At 50.3% G+C, this 18,887-nt stretch overlaps 1 protein-coding gene across 3 annotated transcripts in view; it reads right to left on the reverse strand.

Moving 5' to 3' along the window:
* The window catches only part of DOK4 (docking protein 4), a 225,758-nt gene extending 212,413 nt beyond the window's left edge, over positions 1-13,345 (reverse strand). Inside the window, exon 1 of one of the 3 annotated variants that reach the window (XM_069654129.1) lies at positions 13,026-13,345. In XM_069654129.1, coding sequence (XP_069510230.1) covers positions 13,026-13,091 — 66 coding nt within the window. In that variant the 5' untranslated portion in view covers positions 13,092-13,345. Of the gene's footprint in view, positions 1-12,431; positions 12,537-13,025 lie in introns of those variants that run through there. The other 2 variants (XM_069654136.1, XM_069654146.1) reach the window with 2 other exon arrangements.
* Between the last annotated feature and the right edge of the window lie 5,542 nt (positions 13,346-18,887).

The following is an 18,887-nucleotide window of genomic DNA, read 5'->3' on the forward strand; positions in this document are numbered from 1 at the left end:
GGGGAGAGGGCACAGGGGAGGGGGAGATAAGTGGGGGGAGGCCGCAGCGGAGAGCAGCGGCAGATGGGGCTCTCGCGGCAGTGGTGGCTTGCACCACCGCGGCAGGGAGAGGGGAGGTATGGGAATCCAGGGGAAGGAGGCTGAGAAGGGAGATAGACAGGAGAGCGTCTGAGGGAGAGATGATTTCAGGTGGGGAGCCTCTGAGGGAGGGAGTGAGTAATAGCCCTAGGGAAGATAGGAGTACGCAGATGGAGAGGGCTCTTGGGGACCCGAGCGAGGGGGTGCAGAGGGGGGTGGCAGGGCAGAGGGGAGGAGGGGGTAAATATTTGCAGAAGAGTGCAGGAGGGAGAAGGAGGGAGAGGTCCCCATCAATTGAGGAAATTAGAGTGGGGCGCGGAACGGCCCCCAGGGGTATGAGGATGGAGGGTGGGGGGCGCTGCGCAGCCCCCACTGGTCAGAGTGAGGTTGAGGGTTTTAGTACGGCCCCACCTCGATCAGCACAAGGAGAGCCTAGAGGGTGCAGCACGGCCCCTAGCAATGAGGATTACAGGGTGGAGGACGGAACGCCTCGCTCGAGAGAAGAGGACCAGGCAGGGGTCCCCCCGGCCCCGCCGAGAAGACGTCAAAGGAGTGACGGGGCGTACGCCCCGGGCTCGCAAGAAGAAGATCGCCTCAACTCGAGCAGGAGCTTGCATCAGCAGTGGTATATAAGGGATGATGAAGTTGGATTGGAGGAATATGTGGGGCAATGGGAGGCAGAAGGTTATAGATCGGCAAGGGAAAGGGGGGAAGAGAAAAGAAGTTTGATGTGGGGTATGGAAAGGCAAGGGGATAGGGGGGTAAGGGGTCAGGGAAATTATTGGTTGGGTGAGTCTGTTGACATGTTTTGTTACCGCAGTAGGAGCCCTCTAAGAAAGGAGATGAGGAGCATCGGGGTGGACGCCAGACCACAGACGGCAGGCGTGGAAAGAGGTGAGCAGGAACGGGAATGGTCCTCTGCATGGCAGAGAGGGGTCACGAGAAGGGTGACGGGGAATGAAGGGACGAATTTGCATGGGGTAAGGAAAGAAGCTGGTGTGCAGGCCATTGGAGCCTTGGGGGTTGAAAAGAGCATGTGCTCAGGGAAGGTCCAAACGGACAAGGCGATGGAGCCATTGGTGCTTGAAGTGCAAGCTGGAAATAAAAACGAGAATGAAGTGAAAGGAAAGGAGAAAAAATTGCCGTACATGGAGATAACAAAACCATTGGGGGCACACTTGATGGCAACGACAAGGGAGAAGATTCAGGCGGGGGAATTTGTAGATGTGTTCAAATTGCTGCATAGGGAAGTGAGAGCAAAAGAGGGGTCTAAAGAAGAAGAAAGGGAACTGGCGTCTCACCCAAGGGTCCCGGTGACTATTGAGAATTGGACGTCGGCATTTATCATTTATGCCAGCGTTTATTGTGAAAAATTTCCAGAACGTTGCGTAGCTCTGCTCAAATATATGGATGTTATTAGGAAGGCTTTCACGAGTTTTGGGGGTTTTGCATGGGTAAGGTATGATGAGGAATTCAGAGCGAGATTGGCGGAGGACAGTCAGGTGGTCTGGGGGGAGATAGACATGGATCGTTGGTTGCAATGGATGGCTCCAACGAGGCCTGCCCCGACGCTGCACACGGCGAGCGGCCTGCCCGTACCTTTCCGGCCCTTTCTTGGTCGCCCCGCCCATGAAGGGGCGGGGGGAGAAGGTAGGGGGCAGTCATCAGCAGCGTGCTGGGGGTATAATAAGGACGGCTGCGCAAGGACCGTGTAAGTTCAGGCACGAGTGTAGCAAGTGTGGTGGAAAACACCCTCTCACGCAGTGTTTCCAACAGGTGGACAAGGGGAGGGGGAGAGGGACAGGTAGAGGGGTTGTGGGGAAAAGCTTTTACTCCAATTAAAGTAAGGGTGCTCGAAAAATGGTTACAATTTTATCCGGACAGAGAAGGGGCGAAGACCTTGAGTGAGGGTTTCTGTCAGGGGTTCAGATTAGGGTATCAGGGCCCAAGAGTGCGCAGGTGGGCTGAAAATTTGAAGTCAGCAAGAGAAAATGTTGACGTGGTGAGACATAAATTGACCAAAGAAATAGAGGCAGGAAGGATAGTGGGCCCATTTGATGACTTGCCGGGTGATTTAGTAATATCCCCATTGGGGGTGGTGCCGAAGAAAGCTCCGGGGGTGTTCAGACTGATACATCATTTGTCATGGCCGGAGGGTATGTCAGATAATGATTTTATTGCCCCGGAAGAGTGCGGAGTTGTGTATGCCAGTGTTGACCAGGCGGTGGAACTGATAAGGAAGGAAGGGCGAGGGGCCTTCATGGCCAAGTGTGATATCAAGGCGGCTTTCAGGTTATTGCCGGTGCACCTGGAGGATTTTTGGTTGTTGGGTTTGCAGTTTGAGGAAGGCATATACATAGACAAAGCCTTGCCAATGGGGTGCGCAATTTCCTGTGCTTTGTTTGAGCGGTTCAGCTCTTTCTTACAGTGGGTCTTCTCATTCAGTTCGGGTTGGGAGAGTGTGCTGCACTATTTGGATGATTTTCTTTTCATTAGCGGGGCAGAAAGAGTGGAGGATTGTAAAAAAATGCTACAGTTGTTTCAGGAGCTGATGGAGGAGCTGGGGGTGCCATTAGCGGAAGACAAAACTGAGGGGCCGGCAGTGGTATTGACATTTCTAGGAATTGAGCTGGATTCAGTGGCCATGACCTCACGCTTGCCGCACGACAAGGTGAGCAAATTGGTGGTTTTGTTGGAAAAAGTGGTGGTTGCCAAGAAAATGATGCCGGTTGAAATGCAGAGTTTGGTGGGGCATCTGAATTTTGCATGCAAGGTGGTGGCCCCTGGGCGAACATTTTGCAGGAACATGGCGAGGGCTATGGCGGGAGCGAAGTGCCCACATCATCGAATAAGAGTGTCAGGGGCAGTGAGGGAGGATTGCAGAATTTGGCTGCGCTTTTTGGAGAATTTCAACGGAGTGACAATGTGGTTGCAGGGAGACCCGGTGACTTGGGAAGTTCAGATATTTTCTGATGCAGCAGGAGCGGGAGGTTTTGGAGTTTTCTGGGGAGGAAAGTGGTGTGCGGAGAAATGGCCATTGCGGTGGTTGAAGGAAGGAAGGAGTATAGCATTTCTTGAATTTTTTCTACTACTAGTTGCATTGCAGTTGTGGGGGAAGGATTTTCAGAACAAGAAGGTGAATTTTAATGTTGACAATGAATGCGTAGTTCATGTGGTGAACAGGCAGTCAGCTAAGGATCAGAGGGTGGTAAGACTGATGAGAGAATTTGTTCTGCGCTGCATGGAATGGAATGTGGTGTTTAAGGCAACACATGTGCCGGGGAAGGATAATGGCATCGCTGATGCATTATCTCGTTTTCAATGGCAGAAATTCCGTGGATTGGCTCCAGATGCAGAGCAGGAGGGGCAACAGATTCCGGAGGAGCTGTGGAAGATAGGAAGCTGAGAGCGCTTTCACTGGTGGAGGGTTCATTGGCCTCGGCATCTAAGGAGGCATATAGGAGGGCCTGGGAGGATTTTATTAGAGGGGGAGCTTGTAGTTGGAAGGGTAGATGGGACGCGGAAGAGAGGAGGAGAGATGATGTTATGAATTTTCTCCTGAGGTGTATGGACAGGGGGTGGTCAAAGGCAACGATTGCGGGGAAGTTAGCAGGGATTGCTTTTGGTTTTGGGGTTTTGGGGTTTTCAACCAAGTGGGGGGGGGGAAATGGCAAATAGGATGTTGGAAGGATGGGCTAGGGAGAGTAAGAGGGACAAGGATAAGAGGAGGCCGATATCGGCGGAATTGTTGCAGAGGCTGATTGAGGTGGTGGGGGGAGTTTGCTGGTCGGTATGGGAGGGGGAATTGTTTGTGACTTGTTTTACTTGGTTATTTTTTGGGGCCTTCTGGGTTTCTGAGTTGGTAGGGGGAAAAGGTGGGGTAGGAGGACTGCAATGGGAAGATGTACGAATTACAGAGGAAGGTCTGGACATCAAGATCAGAAGATCCAAGACTGACCAGAAGGGGAGGGGTTCTTGGGTTCTACTGGGTAGAGGGAGTAGGAATTTATGTCCAGTACAGGTAGGATTGGTGTGGAAGGAGCGTTGTGGGGGTAGGTCAGGCTTGGTGTTTCAGCATGAGGATGGGTCGCCGGTGGCAGCGGCACATGTGTTGGGGGTATTGAGGAAGGCGTTGGAGGCGGTGGGTGAAAAGGCAGAGGATTTTGGGACTCATTCTTTTAGGATGGGCGCAGCATCTGAAGGCAGTAGGTTGGGATTTTCCGAAGACAAAGTGAAAAGCTTGGGGCGTTGGAGGTCTGGGAAATACAAGGGGTACATCAGGGATTTTGATAAGGGGAATGTGTGAAGAAATGAGGGAAAGGATTTTGGAGGACTGCTCTTATTGTGATGTTTTGACTTGTCAGTGATTGTTAATTTTCTTTTTTTGGCGCAAGTGTGGATTGTTGGCCATTCAATTGTTAAGTGGGCTGGGAAAGAGGCGGAAAAAAGGGTGTTTGGGAGGCAGCTGGGATGCAGCTATAAGGAAGTGGTGGTGAGATGGCACGGTTTGGGGGGTCTGCGCTGGGATCAGCTGCTTCCTATATTAGCAGGGATGAGGGAACGCTATGGGGTTCCAGAAGTGGTAATTATTCACGCGGGAGAGAATGACCTGGTGAAGGATACAGGGGTCTCTCTGCGAAAGAAAATGAAGAGGGATTTAGTTTGGATGAGGGAAATGTGGCTTCAAGCAAAGGTGGTTTGGACCAAGTTGTTGCCGCAGAGAGTTTGGAGGGGGGCGAGAAATGAGGGAGCAATAGAGAGGACTAGGAAAGGGATAAACAGGGAAATGGTTAAGTTTTGTGCCTCGGTGGCGGTACAGGTGATGGACCACAAAGAAATAACGTATGAAGGGGTCCTTATTTTTAGAGAGGACGGAGTACACTTGTCCATGTATGGGAATAGTCATTACCTGGCGGATCTGAGTTCCTGGCTGGGAGACTGGGTAAGAAGTTGGAGATAGGAAGGTGAAAAGGGGGGGGGAGTGGGGCAGAAAGAACTCCTCAGGGGAGGGTTTTTCTGGTGCCGGGGGCATGGCCCCTTTTCATGTGAGGGGAGGGAAGCACAATGGGGAATGACACGGGAAAGGATGGGGTGGCGCTGTTTGCACAAGCAGGTCACCCCGGGGGAGCAGGTATTGAGCCTGGAGGGGCATGGCCCCTGGGAGAAAGCGGGACGCCTGGGAAAAGGGCAAGGAGACGGTAGGCTCCAAGGGGTAAGTAGGGAGGAGATAGATGAGTTATTTATTTAATTGTTGTGAAGATGAAAATGAAAAAGGAGAATGTTTAATTATTTAATTGTTTGTTGTAATATTTATTTAGTTTGTTAGGCCATGGAGCCAGTTAAGCATTTTGAATTGTAAGCTTTGGCCTGTCACATTAAAGCGACCTTTTCCACTTTTAAATGAGTCTGGGTTTTTGTGCAGTAAGCCAAAAGGACGTCATATGAACGATGATGCACGCATGTGTGGCATCGGCGCAGTAACGACACAACGGGGCGTCAATGTAAACACACAGGAAGCATTATCAATTATCTGAGTTTTACAGTAAACATCTCTCACAACCGAAGTAGTAAGTCACCTCATAAAACATCGAGGTAAACAGATAAACACCAATATAAAGCCTTAGGACAAAAGACATGTACAAATATGAAGAACAGTATTTTAAGCCCATAGATACGTTTCTGCAATGAACAATGTTTACACAAAGGAACACATAACGTTTAAAGCACTTTCCAGGAACTTAACACAATGTCAATTAATGGCAAAGTTAGACCATAAGCTGGTATGATTTTGTTTGCTAGAATCCGATGTTTATCTGACAATTAGGTTCAAACACACAGCACCAACGCCATTGTAATGAAAGACTGCAATCTCGGGAGGATAGCTTAGGGGCAACATGCTCGCCTTGATAGCAAGACGACACGGAGCAACGCAGGTTCGAGGTCTGCGCTTAGAAACCTCTGGGTATTAAGCGCGTTATAAATAACATATCATAACATATCATATCATATCAAGTGCATTTATAGGAAACATATGAAATTACAATCTTCATTAGCTCCACCAGGAGCTATTTAGTTTGTCTATCCAGTAAGTTTCTCTGAGATCCAATCTGTTGGCAAGATTCTTGTGGGGGTCTTGTTTTCTCCCCACTTCGAGTATCTGAAAGCAGATCTGTAATATGTTGTGCTGTTTCTCAGTCCAATGTCTTGATAATGTTTTTTTTTTCTGTACTTGCAACTGGGCGCGCATTCAGGTGGAGGCACACCAGAAACAATGTCATGTGAAGATATTGAATTGTTGACTAGCAAACAAGCTGAAAAATTGTGTTTCTCAGAAGAGGAGGCTGGTGGCATTTTAATGTTCATTAGGGACACTACTTTATCGACACCCATACCTGGGAGAGATACAACAAAAAGGATTAAAAGTCTAGAACAGCATATAGGCAAAGAAATGAATAAGATTCGGCCAGATGGACACCTCCAGATCGACTATTCTACTCATCAGCTGTGCTTTACCACAAGGATGCATCCTCTCATCCATGATATTCAACCTGTGCATGGAGCTCCTTGGCACCATCCACCAATGTGCCAACGAAACAAAGCTCTACCTCACGATCTCCTCCATTGAAGGAATCCACAAACTCAAGGCCTGCCTTGCCCTAATCAGTCCTGGATGTCCAGTGCTTACATAAAGCTCAACCTATCCAACACTGAATTCCTACTTCTCACCAACAACAAAAGACATCCAGACATGGCTCTCTGCCATGACCTTCAAGGGCTTCAGACTCCAACAGACCACCTGCATCAAGTCCTTTGGGTTCTACATCGACCAACAAATCTCCTTCAAGACACACATAGCTAAAAAGACACCTTTAGCACAGTGCCAGCTCTTTCTAATGAAGAAAATCAAGCACTTCCGCCGAGCAAGCGACTCAGATTCACCGTCCGAGCCCTCGTCTTCGCCCACTTACATGGTGGCAATGCTAGTCTGAGTGGCCTCTCAAAGACTACTCAAGCTTCCTGGAAGAGGGGCATACATGCATCAGCACATCCCCTCAAAGGTCTTTGCAAATTCAACGACATCACACCAGCCATCTTCAATTGCACAGGCTCTCATTGCACACACGCATCACATTCAACTCTTGCTGCACCATCTAAAAGGTGGACATTCTCAAGTCTCCCAGCTACCTCGCTCAGGATCTCTGCGGGTAGCGATCCACCAGAATCCAAGATCTGAGCAGACTAGAACAACGCAGCTGTAGAAAGGAAGGGACCAGAAGAGGCATCTCTGTCTACGCCCCAGGCTTCACCAGCAACATCAGACACACTTCTTCAATTCAGAAAGAAGTTCAAGATCTTCCTCTTCAAGGACTTGCTCCTCCTCAACCCCTAGGACTTCACCCCTTCCTCCCCCATGGACAGGACCCTGGTGTGTGTTTTTTAGATGGCACTGGTGTTCCCTCGCTTCATCTGCTTGCTGCTATTGTATCCTGTTCTATGTTAACCCTCGGGTACTCAGTTTACCTAGCGCCATCTCACTGTTGCCAGCATCTCTGGATTGTCACCCCTTCGCTTTTCATCGCTCAATCCCTGCTCTTATGCTATACCTCATTACTAACTCCACTTCCTGTAGTTTCCCCTATTACTCTGAAGCGCTCTGTTGCTCTCCAAAGCTAGGTTTGCACCCATTAAATACCCAAAAACTTCACAAATAAAATACTCTAATCATGTGAGGAATTTGACCATATGCACGGTGGGTGTGCACTTGCCTTGGCTATTTTGATATTTTGTAAAGAAATTGAATGATGGGAGATCAACCTCGGAAAATGTGTTGGTCTAATCCGCACACATTTTCCTATGAACAACAAACACATAGACCTGTGTACTCTAGGTGGACACAACCTACAGGCGCCACCCCCGCCCCATTTAGTTGGAATGTGACAGCCAGGAGTACATGAAAGCATCTCAAAAGGAGGAAGGCAAAATCTTCCTCCAGTCATGGCCAGCCTAATTAACTATCAAAAACTCCATGAATCCCCCCTCCCATTGTCAGTCCTGCTGGTCGCAGTGCATATTGATCAGAGTTAATAGAAGCAGGCCTGCGAGAGGCCTGGTCGCAAAACTGACAAAGGACAGGAAAGCCCAACACCTTTTTGATATGCATCTGTGTCAACCTGAAGTTGGCTCCCACCCCTCAGTATCAAGAGCAGTGAAGTGTCATGCATGGTACATGTGTTTACAGCAGGCAACCCCCGCAGGGGGACCCCCAGACAGAGGGTAGGCATATGTGATTTGATAGAGACAGAAAGTCTGTTCTCACCACAAGTTCAAGGGAGACCTGCCTTTAATCAGGAAACACAGAGAGCTCCATTAACCAGAGAGACCCTTTGATCCAAAACAGACAGGAAGATGGGTGGGACTTAGTAGTACATGTTTTCACCCCTTTACCTTTCCTGTTGCAAAGCACTCTGGTTCTGACCACACACATAACAGAAGATTGTTGGTGGGGACCCAGGATTGGTTCATTAATTTAGGCTTAGCCTCCACCAAACACTAGGGCCCGTTTGGCTTTAACAGAGGGCAGAGCCCCTCTTTTGGCAGATCATTTGAAGACTAAGCAAGGAGTAACAAGAAGGATTCATTTGGAACCTTGTTGAAGGTACAGTCTGCCTTACAGCTCCCGCCAGTGAAGGAAGGCCAGGATTTCGAAGAGGGAAGCAAGATCCCTCCCCTAAACATCTCCCAGTGAACAGAGGGAGATACCAAATGCAAAGGACCCTCCAGTAACTCCAGAACCAGTACCCAGCCAGCACACAGTGTGCCCTGCTAGGCTTCGCAAGCAAGCTTCCTAGGTGGGAAGTGCCAGGGAGTCTCTGAACCAAATGAAGGACAAGGCCATTGCCTGCAACACTCTCCTCAGTTTTGGGCCTTACTCCTTAAGGACACAAGCCCAGCAAAGAAGCTAGGAGTGCACTGACAAGCATCCACCAGCGTCCACCTGAAAAAACTTTTTCAAGACAGTCAAGCCCCTCGAGCTGCAACCGACTGCACCGCTAACTACTGTCACGCTGAAGTTGCTAAAGCCGTCCGAGACGTCTAGACTAGTGCTTCAGAACCACCGACCAGCACTGAGACAACGATTCCTTACCCAGAGCTGCCGTGTAGGCCGGCCTGCAGCCGTCCATCCAGCCTTGCTCGCTGAACTGCCTGCCGTCTGATAGCTGCAGCTGTCTCCCGTCTTGAACTCTGTTGCAGAAGCTGCAAAGCACCCTGAAACCGACTTGACGCTGTCTAGCACCAAGAACTTCTACAAGCACAAGGTACATTGTGTCCTGTCTCCCTGGTCCTTCTCCGAAGGCCCCTAATGACATTTTACGACCCATTGCTCCCTTTGTCTTTGTGTTGAAACCAAGTATCCTTGAACTATTGCGAATAATTACTTTACTAACTACCCTCCTGTCAGTATCCAGAGTGCATTCCTTTTCCTTCTCGAAACTGTCTGTCCTCTGCATTCCTTTACAGGGTGGGTTGTATTTGTAGTGTGCTAGAACTGTCTGTTGTCATAATAATTAAGTAGATATTTGTATACAGCCGTGACTGGACAGTCCCTTTTATCATTGGGTGATAATTGTATTTTCGCTGTGTTGCAACTAACCAACGATCCACGACCTTGCGGAGATAAGCCTGCCATTCTGTTCACATTACCAAAATTGGACAAGGAGGTTTATAATTGACCTGTGACCCCTTTTGGTGTACTAGAGGTGGGGGGTTGATTGATGGTTTAGAAACCGATATTCATCCCTGGACTACAAACCTCTGATGCTTCTTCTGGAGTCCTGTGTGCTACCCTGAGAACCGGCACTTCTGGTGACATGCGTGTCTAAGGCCTCCTTGAGCTGTGATGCTTCTAGACCCATGTGTGCTTGCTATTGCTTTGGGCCGGTATTTTTAGATTCCCGAGCGTCTGCTATCACCCTGAGCTCTGGCGCTTCTGGTCCATGTACATTTGTTGTTACCCTGACCTCTGGCGCCATATGTACCTGGTTCTCTGGCTGGTCCTACTGTAACGCTGAGCGCTTGAGCTTCTAGTGTGTGTGTCTGCTGTCACCTCGAACGCTGATGCCGTGTGTGCCTGGTCTGCTGTCAGTCACCATGAGCTCTGGTGCCAGGTGTGTGTCTGTGGTCACCTTGGGATCTTGCACACGTGCGGGTATTTCCTGTGCAGGGGGTGAGATCTTAGTAGACTGGGGGAGGGGAAGCACAGTAGGAAACACGGAGGTACAGAGTGCCCGCTTTGTAATTAACACTGCATGGAGTGAAAGCCGCGGAAGGCGGATGTGGCCATTCTCTGATTAGGCCTCTGGGGACCAGATGCGCCACTGCCACCATTGCCTGATCTGCAACCAGCACTCACGGGAGGCAGGGCAGGGGGGTAGAAACACTGACAGCATAGTCAGTGTTTATTAAAAAACGTCCTACTGCTCAAAACGTAGGTAACAAACGCCACTTCCTTAGGCGATTTCTGAGGAGCCCTGGCAATTCGGCGTCACCAGGAGGAATCAGATTGGGTGACAAGGGAGGTCAGTCTGTGGACACGTTGAATGCCTGTCGTCACGAGGTCACTTAAGGTGGCGGCCGGGGGAGAACGTGCAGGGGTCTTGAAGCCTGGCGTCTCCTGGAGGAAGGTGAGCGGCGAGTGAGTTTCTTCCCTGCGCGCTCACCCACCACCCTCGGTCTGGGCACGAGAGCAGGGCACGTGGAGCTGAATCTATCACCTGCTGCTTCTCAATGGCCTTGGTCGTAACTGTAGTGGTCTGTGTTACCACGTGCCACAAATACCACCACCTGCAGGGTACAGGAAGTCACCAGATAAAAGACCCGAGCAGGGCCCCACATCCCAGCGACTCAAATGCCGCCGCCTGTTGCCCGAATGCCACCTGTAGAACAAGTGAGGTCACGCGTGCCCCCTGCCGCCCTCACTGCAGAGCCCAGTGCCACCTGCAGCGCTTTGATATGATAGTGGCCATGTGCCAAGTCACCTGCTGCACGCCGAGTGTTTCCCGCAGTGCCCGGGATATAGTAACGCCAGGAACATCACCCGCGAAGATCAGCCATACTGGCACACGTGTATCGGTCGCGCAGCTGGTTGCGGGCAGAGGACATCTTGCAGGTGTGGAGGGCGGGGGCTCAGGATGGAATGGGCAGCACGGGGAGTAAACATGTCAGCAAAGCACGTCACAGAGAGGAACGCTGGGTGACAGGCAGTGGCAGGGATTGGGGGTGGCATAGCAGCGCTAGGGCACAGGACAGGGAGGACGGGCGTGGGAACTGTGAAGAGGGCTGCCAGGGGCAGACACGGGGGATAGAGAAGCTAATAAGGGCCGTTGCACTGAGGCAGAACGCTGAGAAAGTGTCCCACGACGGTGATAGCAATGTTTCCAATTTGTGATGATCTGAGTAGTACCCATGGGGAGACTTCTGTTTGTTTATTTATTTATAAGGTGCACCTCACCCATAGGTATCAGGGCGCAGCAGTTACAAGGATACTTTAGGCATAGGTTACAAGTTACATCAAAGTATACACACGTTTACAAAGATAATTATATTAAATTACAAACTTCTGGTAAAACATGTAGAAAATGGGATGTTTTCAAGAGTATGAATGTGTTCAGTAAAACTCATCCATCTGGCGCACTTTGGCGCAAACAAAATGGCCAGCATTAGTCCGTTGGTCCTGCAGTTCTGGTATTGCCCCATGGGCCGGTCCGAGCCTGCTGGCACGGCAAACACTCCGAGGGCACCCCGAAGACAGCACACAGACGGGCACACAGGAAATCCCACATGAAGGCGGGGTGCTAGGGCAAAGCAGAAACGAGCGATGTGGCGACTCGGCTGCGTGAAGCAGGGGCCAGGGCAGCAACAGGTGTAGCAATGTGCCACCCAACAGCAATCACATCCACAGACTGCACGCCTTTGCCACGCGGGGTGCCCACTGACTCTCTGCCGCCTGATACCCAGGTGAAGTTCGCCCCTGACCGCATTAACCACAGTGCCCAATGATGGCAACGATTACGCCCCACCACGTACCTTGGGAAAGTGGGCAGCCTGCCACGGGATACACTGTGGCTGTCGCCCCTCACCCCCAGGAGACGATGCGGCCCCATCCCCCATGCAATATATTTCCTTGTCGTCATCATGAGGAGCCGGCCCAGGTACCACCCATCACCACTGCATTCCCAAGCAAAGTGGCACACGCCCTGCTCAGGGGTCGCCTCCATATGCCCTGGGAAGAAGGCCCCAAGCCCCCTGCCTGGCGTCCACGGCCTCGGCGGACACTCCATGGACGTGGCCCTTACCCTGGACTTCAGTAGCCTCCCAGATGGTACCCCGCCACCAGCGGCCTCCATCACCCATGTAACCCGTGATGACCACACACCGCAGACTGTCGCTGGCACATCTGCCTGGCCCTGTGAGGTTGCCTGCACCCTTACAGCTCCTTGCCTCCTAGACTCCCGCTGGGCCCTAAAACCCTCTCCACGTCACTCATCACACGCTAGGCGTATCTGGGGGCTCAGCAGGTGTCCTCGGCACCCAGCACCACTTGGCTACCCAATGAACTATGCACCTGGATATCCCCCTGCCCCCCGCACTCCCTCCCCCTCTACATATTGGAGGTCACCCAACACAGCCCTGGATATCCTATAGGGGTGACATATCGCCACTGCCCTGGCCGCCACACCTAGACTAGCCTATGGATGATGTTATGTTCCCACCCAAGTGGACACTCCAAAGATGTCACCCACCACACCCTGGGAGCCGCCACGCGTCACAGTCCTCGTCTCCCCTGGTCTTCCTATGGCTCTACCACTGGTTGCAGCTGCAGACCCAAAAGCAGGTCCGCCCCCCCCATCCTGCCCTACATTTACACCTCACCCCCGCCCCCCACTCACCCCCAGCTTCCGGCTCTTCATCTTCACGTAGCCCTGCTTGATGATGTCGCTCAGGTTGGTGGCCATGGTGGGGGGCGTCGATGTCTGCTCTCCTTCCACCGCCCCCCCTCTCGCTTGGTCGCGCACCGCTGCGCTTCCTCCCTGGAAGGGGGGCACGTCTCCCTTCCTCTCCTCTCCTCCCCACAGCCGGCGGCGCTCTCACGCACTCGGCATCACAGGCTGGAAAATAACAATGACAGCTCCGAGGATGACATCTCGCTCCCCACCCCCGGACGGCACCACTGCGCGGCGGCGGAGGGGGAGGGGCCGGGGCCAGTGGAGCCGTCCAAGCTCGGCGAAGAGCTTATCTAATAAGAGGCTCGCTTGGCAGCGCTGGGCGTGGCTACCACGCTGCGGTTGGCTCCGGGCATAGCGCTCCCCGCACCACGACCGGCGCCAGTGCCAAGGTGAATGCCAACATCCATTGCTGCCAACCGTACAGCCGAGGAACCCGGAGACATGGGGGGGCATGCAATTGGCAAGGCCCGCCCAGTCTAGCAACATGTCTGCCCACTTTTGACAGAGTAACGCGTGGCCTCCATCTTTTCCCTCGGCCAGTGCCATATCACAAATGCCAATCTTTCTGAAGGAGCTTTGGCAACAGAGCGAGTGGGCGGGGCTGGGGGGGTTTCCATTAACCATTGACGTGTATTGGGGCAAGCATATCTTTTCATGGCGATCTAGAAGCATTTTTCTAAAAGGGCGAGTTGGCATCCATGCCATCCTGCCTATTTCTATTAACCGCGTGCCACGACATGTCTTTCATGGTTTACAGCTTTACCCAGGCCTATCCTGTCTGCCCGTTTACCTTGCATTTTACTAAAACTCTAAGCAAACATAGTCCCCAGCTTTACCCAAGATTACTCAGTAATCACGTTATGTTTTAGGATGGCAGGTAAGGGCCACCACTCTCCTCTTGCCATTGCTTGAAAACCAACTATGGCCTCTGGCCTGACTCTTACTTAATAATTGCACACATAAATATTCAGGTAAACAACCCCTGGGGCCATGCGCCCTTCTGCCCATTTCAATTTTACCTACATGGTCTCCAGCTACACCGTTGCTTAGTTACACTACCCTTCGCCCAGGTGAATAGACCATACCTTCTTACATGCATAGGTAATGTGCCCACACATAGGGGTCAACAACCTTTGTCTCCTCAGGCGTTTTGGACTACAACTCCCATCAGCCCTAAATAACATAGTCAATAGTGAAGTATGAAGTAATGGGGTTCTCAGGCTCACACACAACGCTGGAGTCAGGAGGTAAATTGTCAGGGTAAGTTTATTCCCTGACTGTGAGCACAGGTGAGATAGATGGACAGAAATACTGGGACATCCACCCCAGCCAGCACAGCAACTCCAACTGTCATGGTAGAAACCCTAGAGCCCAGCCACACCAATACTCCAAGTTCCATGTGACATCACCATCCTGCATCCACACACAGATGCCCATTATAGCACGTCTCCCTCCCTAATAATCAACACAAGGAGAGAATCCACAACAGTACCAATCATTTCTCGCGCAATCCACGTGTGGCCAGCACGCAGACCAATTAAGACCAACAACAAAACTCCCAAACCTGTACATGCCAAGCAACCACCACACCACAATACCAACACACCGTAAAAGTCACACGCAAGCATGATGACCCCATGAAAATCCTGTCATGCTATGACCCTCTAAACATGCACATGTTCCAGCCAGAGAAAACTGGAACATGCCTTAATGGCAATCACAAAACCTGATAACAGGAATAGCGAAACAAACCTGAACACACCCAAGCTCCAGAGAAAAACATTCAAGACTGGAACTGGTATGCCTAGATGTCAAAACCAACACCATGGCAAAGCAAACTAGAAAACGCACCAGCTCCAGAAAATGGAGAACTTGAACTGGTATGCCTAGATGAAACCACCAACTCCAAATGGAAAGTCCAAAAGCAAATGTTTCCATACTCCAGCTAAACTACCCACTGGAAACACGTGAAACCCAAAGTTCAGCTCCAACTACCAACTGGAAACACATCCCAAACACACCAACCTATCGGAGCTCACACCAACCTATTGGAACTCACAACTCAACAACTCCCAACACACCAACTCCACTCCCTCCTGTAACATTCCACCAAACACAAACCCACAAACACAAAATCCAACCCACCAAGCGAACCCCACGATGTGACTCCCAGTAAGCAGGCAAACATCGGAACATGAAATATGCGAAGTACAACACAACCTGAACAAGTCCATGACCTTATCCTGACATCTGGCAAAGAAGATAGAGGAGAAATTGCTTGATGCAGAGCATAAAAATAATACCAATCCGGCAGCACCTCACTGCAAAAACACTCAGGACCCACCTGGCCATCCTGAACCCAGCAGACCCTCACTGCAAAAACACCCAGAACCCACCCGGCCATCCTGACTCAACAGTCCCTTGCAGCACAAACACAGAGGACCGACCCGGCCATCCTGAACCCCAGAGCTCATCATTGCAAAAACACTCAGGACACACCCAGCTATCCTGAACCCCAGCAGCCCCTCACTGCACAACCACAAAAACTCTCAGAGTCCACCCGGCCTCTCTGAACCCAGCAGCACCTCACTACCAACATCAAACTCCCAGAACCCACTGGCCATTCTGAAAAATGAGCAAAACCCACCAGGGGCAAGTCCTTTACAAACAATAAACAGGACATCAAAACATGCAACTACATGTATCATGCTATGCCCAAAACATGAAACCCAAACTAAAATCTTGAGTTCCAGTATTTGAGTTACAGTGCTTGAGTCCCAGCGCTTACCCCGCACCCTCATGTCCAAACTGGTTAAAACAAGAGAAAAGTCAAATGCAGAACCTGTGCATCCCCGCACCCAAAAGTCCATATAAGACCCAACACACCGGTGCATCCCCGCACCCACATGTCCAGTAACCCTCTAGGAGAAAAACAAATGTCACAATACATGAACTCAAAGTTAAAATGTTCCAAGCCACCCACATGTCCAAAAAAAACCCCAAAAGGAGTCCCAAATTCTAAAGTGAAGAACCCACACATGTGTGCTCCCCTGGACCATCAAATGCGTTCTGAACGGAATAGGACACAAACATAAACACAACAGCATTCCAAATAGCAGGCCTTTAACCAACACTTTCCCATGCCAGCCCTGCTAGCCTACCACTAAGCCCCTTAGACCATAACAGAAAACAAACACCAGTTAACATGACAGGCCTCTAAAGCAACTCCTAAACTCCTTACCCTGTTCTTGACCATCCGGCCCGAGAAACAAAATACCTGCCGTTCCAGCATTAAACTACCACCTCAGCACAGACACTGAGATCACAGCGCTCCATAACGCCATGGTACTGAAACACTCGTTTTCCCTTTCCGTTTCCATCCGCCTTGCCGATAAACACAAATTCACTGATCCTGAGCAGCCCAATGTTCTCTCCGCCTTTGGGAACCATGTCCAAGGTCCTCCAATCCCAACTAAAGAAACCGAAAACATGTCCTATAAGACAACGGCTCCTGTGCCCCCAATGTGGCATAGAAGACAAACGGCTCCTGTGCCTCGTCGACACGTGATGCGTGATGACACCCACGCTGTGCCTTCCATCCACGTTATAGGCTGTGTAGTGTGGGCTTCTCCTTGCTCTTGTTTCCTACCTCCTATACTATGGAATGACTTACAGACAGATTTGTTGTGGAAAAATGATTGGCCGTAGGCATTTATTTTCTACAGAAAATAACACAAACAGGAATCATGATAACAACATGTGTCTGTGCTTTTGGGCACACCGTGTCCAGGGTTAGCGATGCCAGCCTTCTCCTTGGTCAGTCTCGGTTACCCTCGGGCATCCGTTCCTGGACACGTGCCGCCACACCTGAGTGGGCGTTGCCTCGGCCGCTCAGGTTCCCCCCAAAAGTACCCGTGTCTGCGTCCCCTCTCCTCTAATGCCTTCAAACTAGTGTCTGCAAAATGCCCCATCCTATGTTCTATGTAATATTATTGTTGACATGAAAATCTCTGTTTCCCTCAGCCTGAGATCCCTTTAGATACCCTGTTAACCTTCCCTCTTTCCAGGCCATCCCCTGTTACAGTATTCCGGTCTACTGGCTCCCTTATTCTACAGGCCCTTTTAGTATGCTATCGCATCCTTTTTTTTTTTTTTATCTGCCCCTTCAACCTAGCCCCAACCCTTCAACTCATACTATTATTAGCGGGCTGCTTGTTGGGTCTATTACCCCTGCTATTTTCACGGTGCATGTAGCTGCGTCTATTATTATTTTGTAATTGTTTTTTTTTGTTTTTTTTTTTACACCCGTCTAAAAATTTACATTCTGCACATGCTTTCTGCGTTGCTTACCTGTTTCGTAACTTTTCTGTGCATTCCTGCCCAGGTTTCCCTTGACTCGCTCGGTTTCCTTTAGTTTTACTTATTTCTCGGATATCTTTTTGTTGCTAACCTTCCCTTCTCCTCCAGTGGAACCCATGCCTTTACCGGTGTGGGTGTTTATTTTCCAGCCATACCTGTGGCCATAATCTCCTTTTTCAGTCAACCTTATGGCTAACCTTTTCATTAATTCCGGTGCTTATTCGTGGAACCCATGATTTTCCTGGTATGGGCGGTTTTTTTTTCTTTTTTTTTTCTTGCCATACACGTGGCCACATTTTCTTTTCCAGTCAGCCTTTCTGGCTAACCTTTTCATTCTTTCCGGTGCTTATTCTTGGGACCCATGCCTTTTTTCGGTATGGGCGTTGTTTTCCTCTGCCATACACGTGGCCATATTTTCCTTTTCCAGACGGCCTTATGGCTAACCTTTTCATTCTTTCCGGTGCTTACTCTTGGGAGCCATGCCTTTTCCGGTATGGGCGTTATTTTCCTGCCATACACGTGGCCATCTTTTCCTTTTCCAGTCAGCCTTTATGGCTAACCTTTTCATTCTTTCCGGTGCTTACTCTTGGGACCCATGCCATTTCCGGTATGGGCGTTATTTTCCTGCCATACAAGTGGCCATCTTTTCCTTTTCCAGTCGGCCTTTATAGCTAACCTTTTCATTCTTTACGGTGCTTATTCTTGGGACCCATGCCTTTTCCGGTATGGGCGTTATTTTCCTGCCATACAGGTGGCCATATTTTCCTTTCCCAGTCAGCCTTATGGCTAACCTTTTCATTATTTCTGGTGCTTACTCGTGGAACCCATGCCTTCCCTGGTGTGGGCGTTCTCTGCCGTACGATTGCCTACTGTTGCCCCAGAGCCATCTTTTCTTCCTGGTTGGTAGGCGATTGCCATATGACTGTTCTTATTGAACACTTTGGAATTCCCCCTTTTCTGCCCTTCTGCTTATGCTCCATGCTCCCAGCTATGTTTTTCCGATATCTCCCCTGCCACGCCCTTGTGCCGTTGGTGGGTGGTATGTTACTTTGCTACTCTGCCGTCCTCCCTGTGTCCCCTATTGACTGCCACAAAGGTATTGTTCCCCTGACCTCAAACGATTCCTTGTCGTTGTTAACGTATCCCCTGTTGTCCCTGTCTTTGCTTCTATCATTATTTTCCCATTATTCCTGTTTTCCTCCTGAACTGTGGACCCTGTGGTCCCCTTTATCTTTTAATCCGTTAAACATGTACCGATAAAAACTCTCCTCGTCCCACCCTCTGCCCGGGTAACCTTTCATTTCCTTCTCACTCCCTCTCGTATTCCTTTCATGCATCTCCCCCAATGCTTTGTATACCTTCAAGACCCTTGTTGATAAGTTTACAATGCCACTCCATCCTCTGGATATTGTTGCAATACCGTCGGTGCCTATTGAGGGCTGTGTC

Source organism: Ambystoma mexicanum, chromosome 1p (genome assembly GCF_040938575.1).
Source record: "Ambystoma mexicanum isolate Mex_15411 chromosome 1p, UKY_AmexF1_1, whole genome shotgun sequence".
NCBI lineage: Eukaryota > Metazoa > Chordata > Amphibia > Caudata > Ambystomatidae > Ambystoma > Ambystoma mexicanum.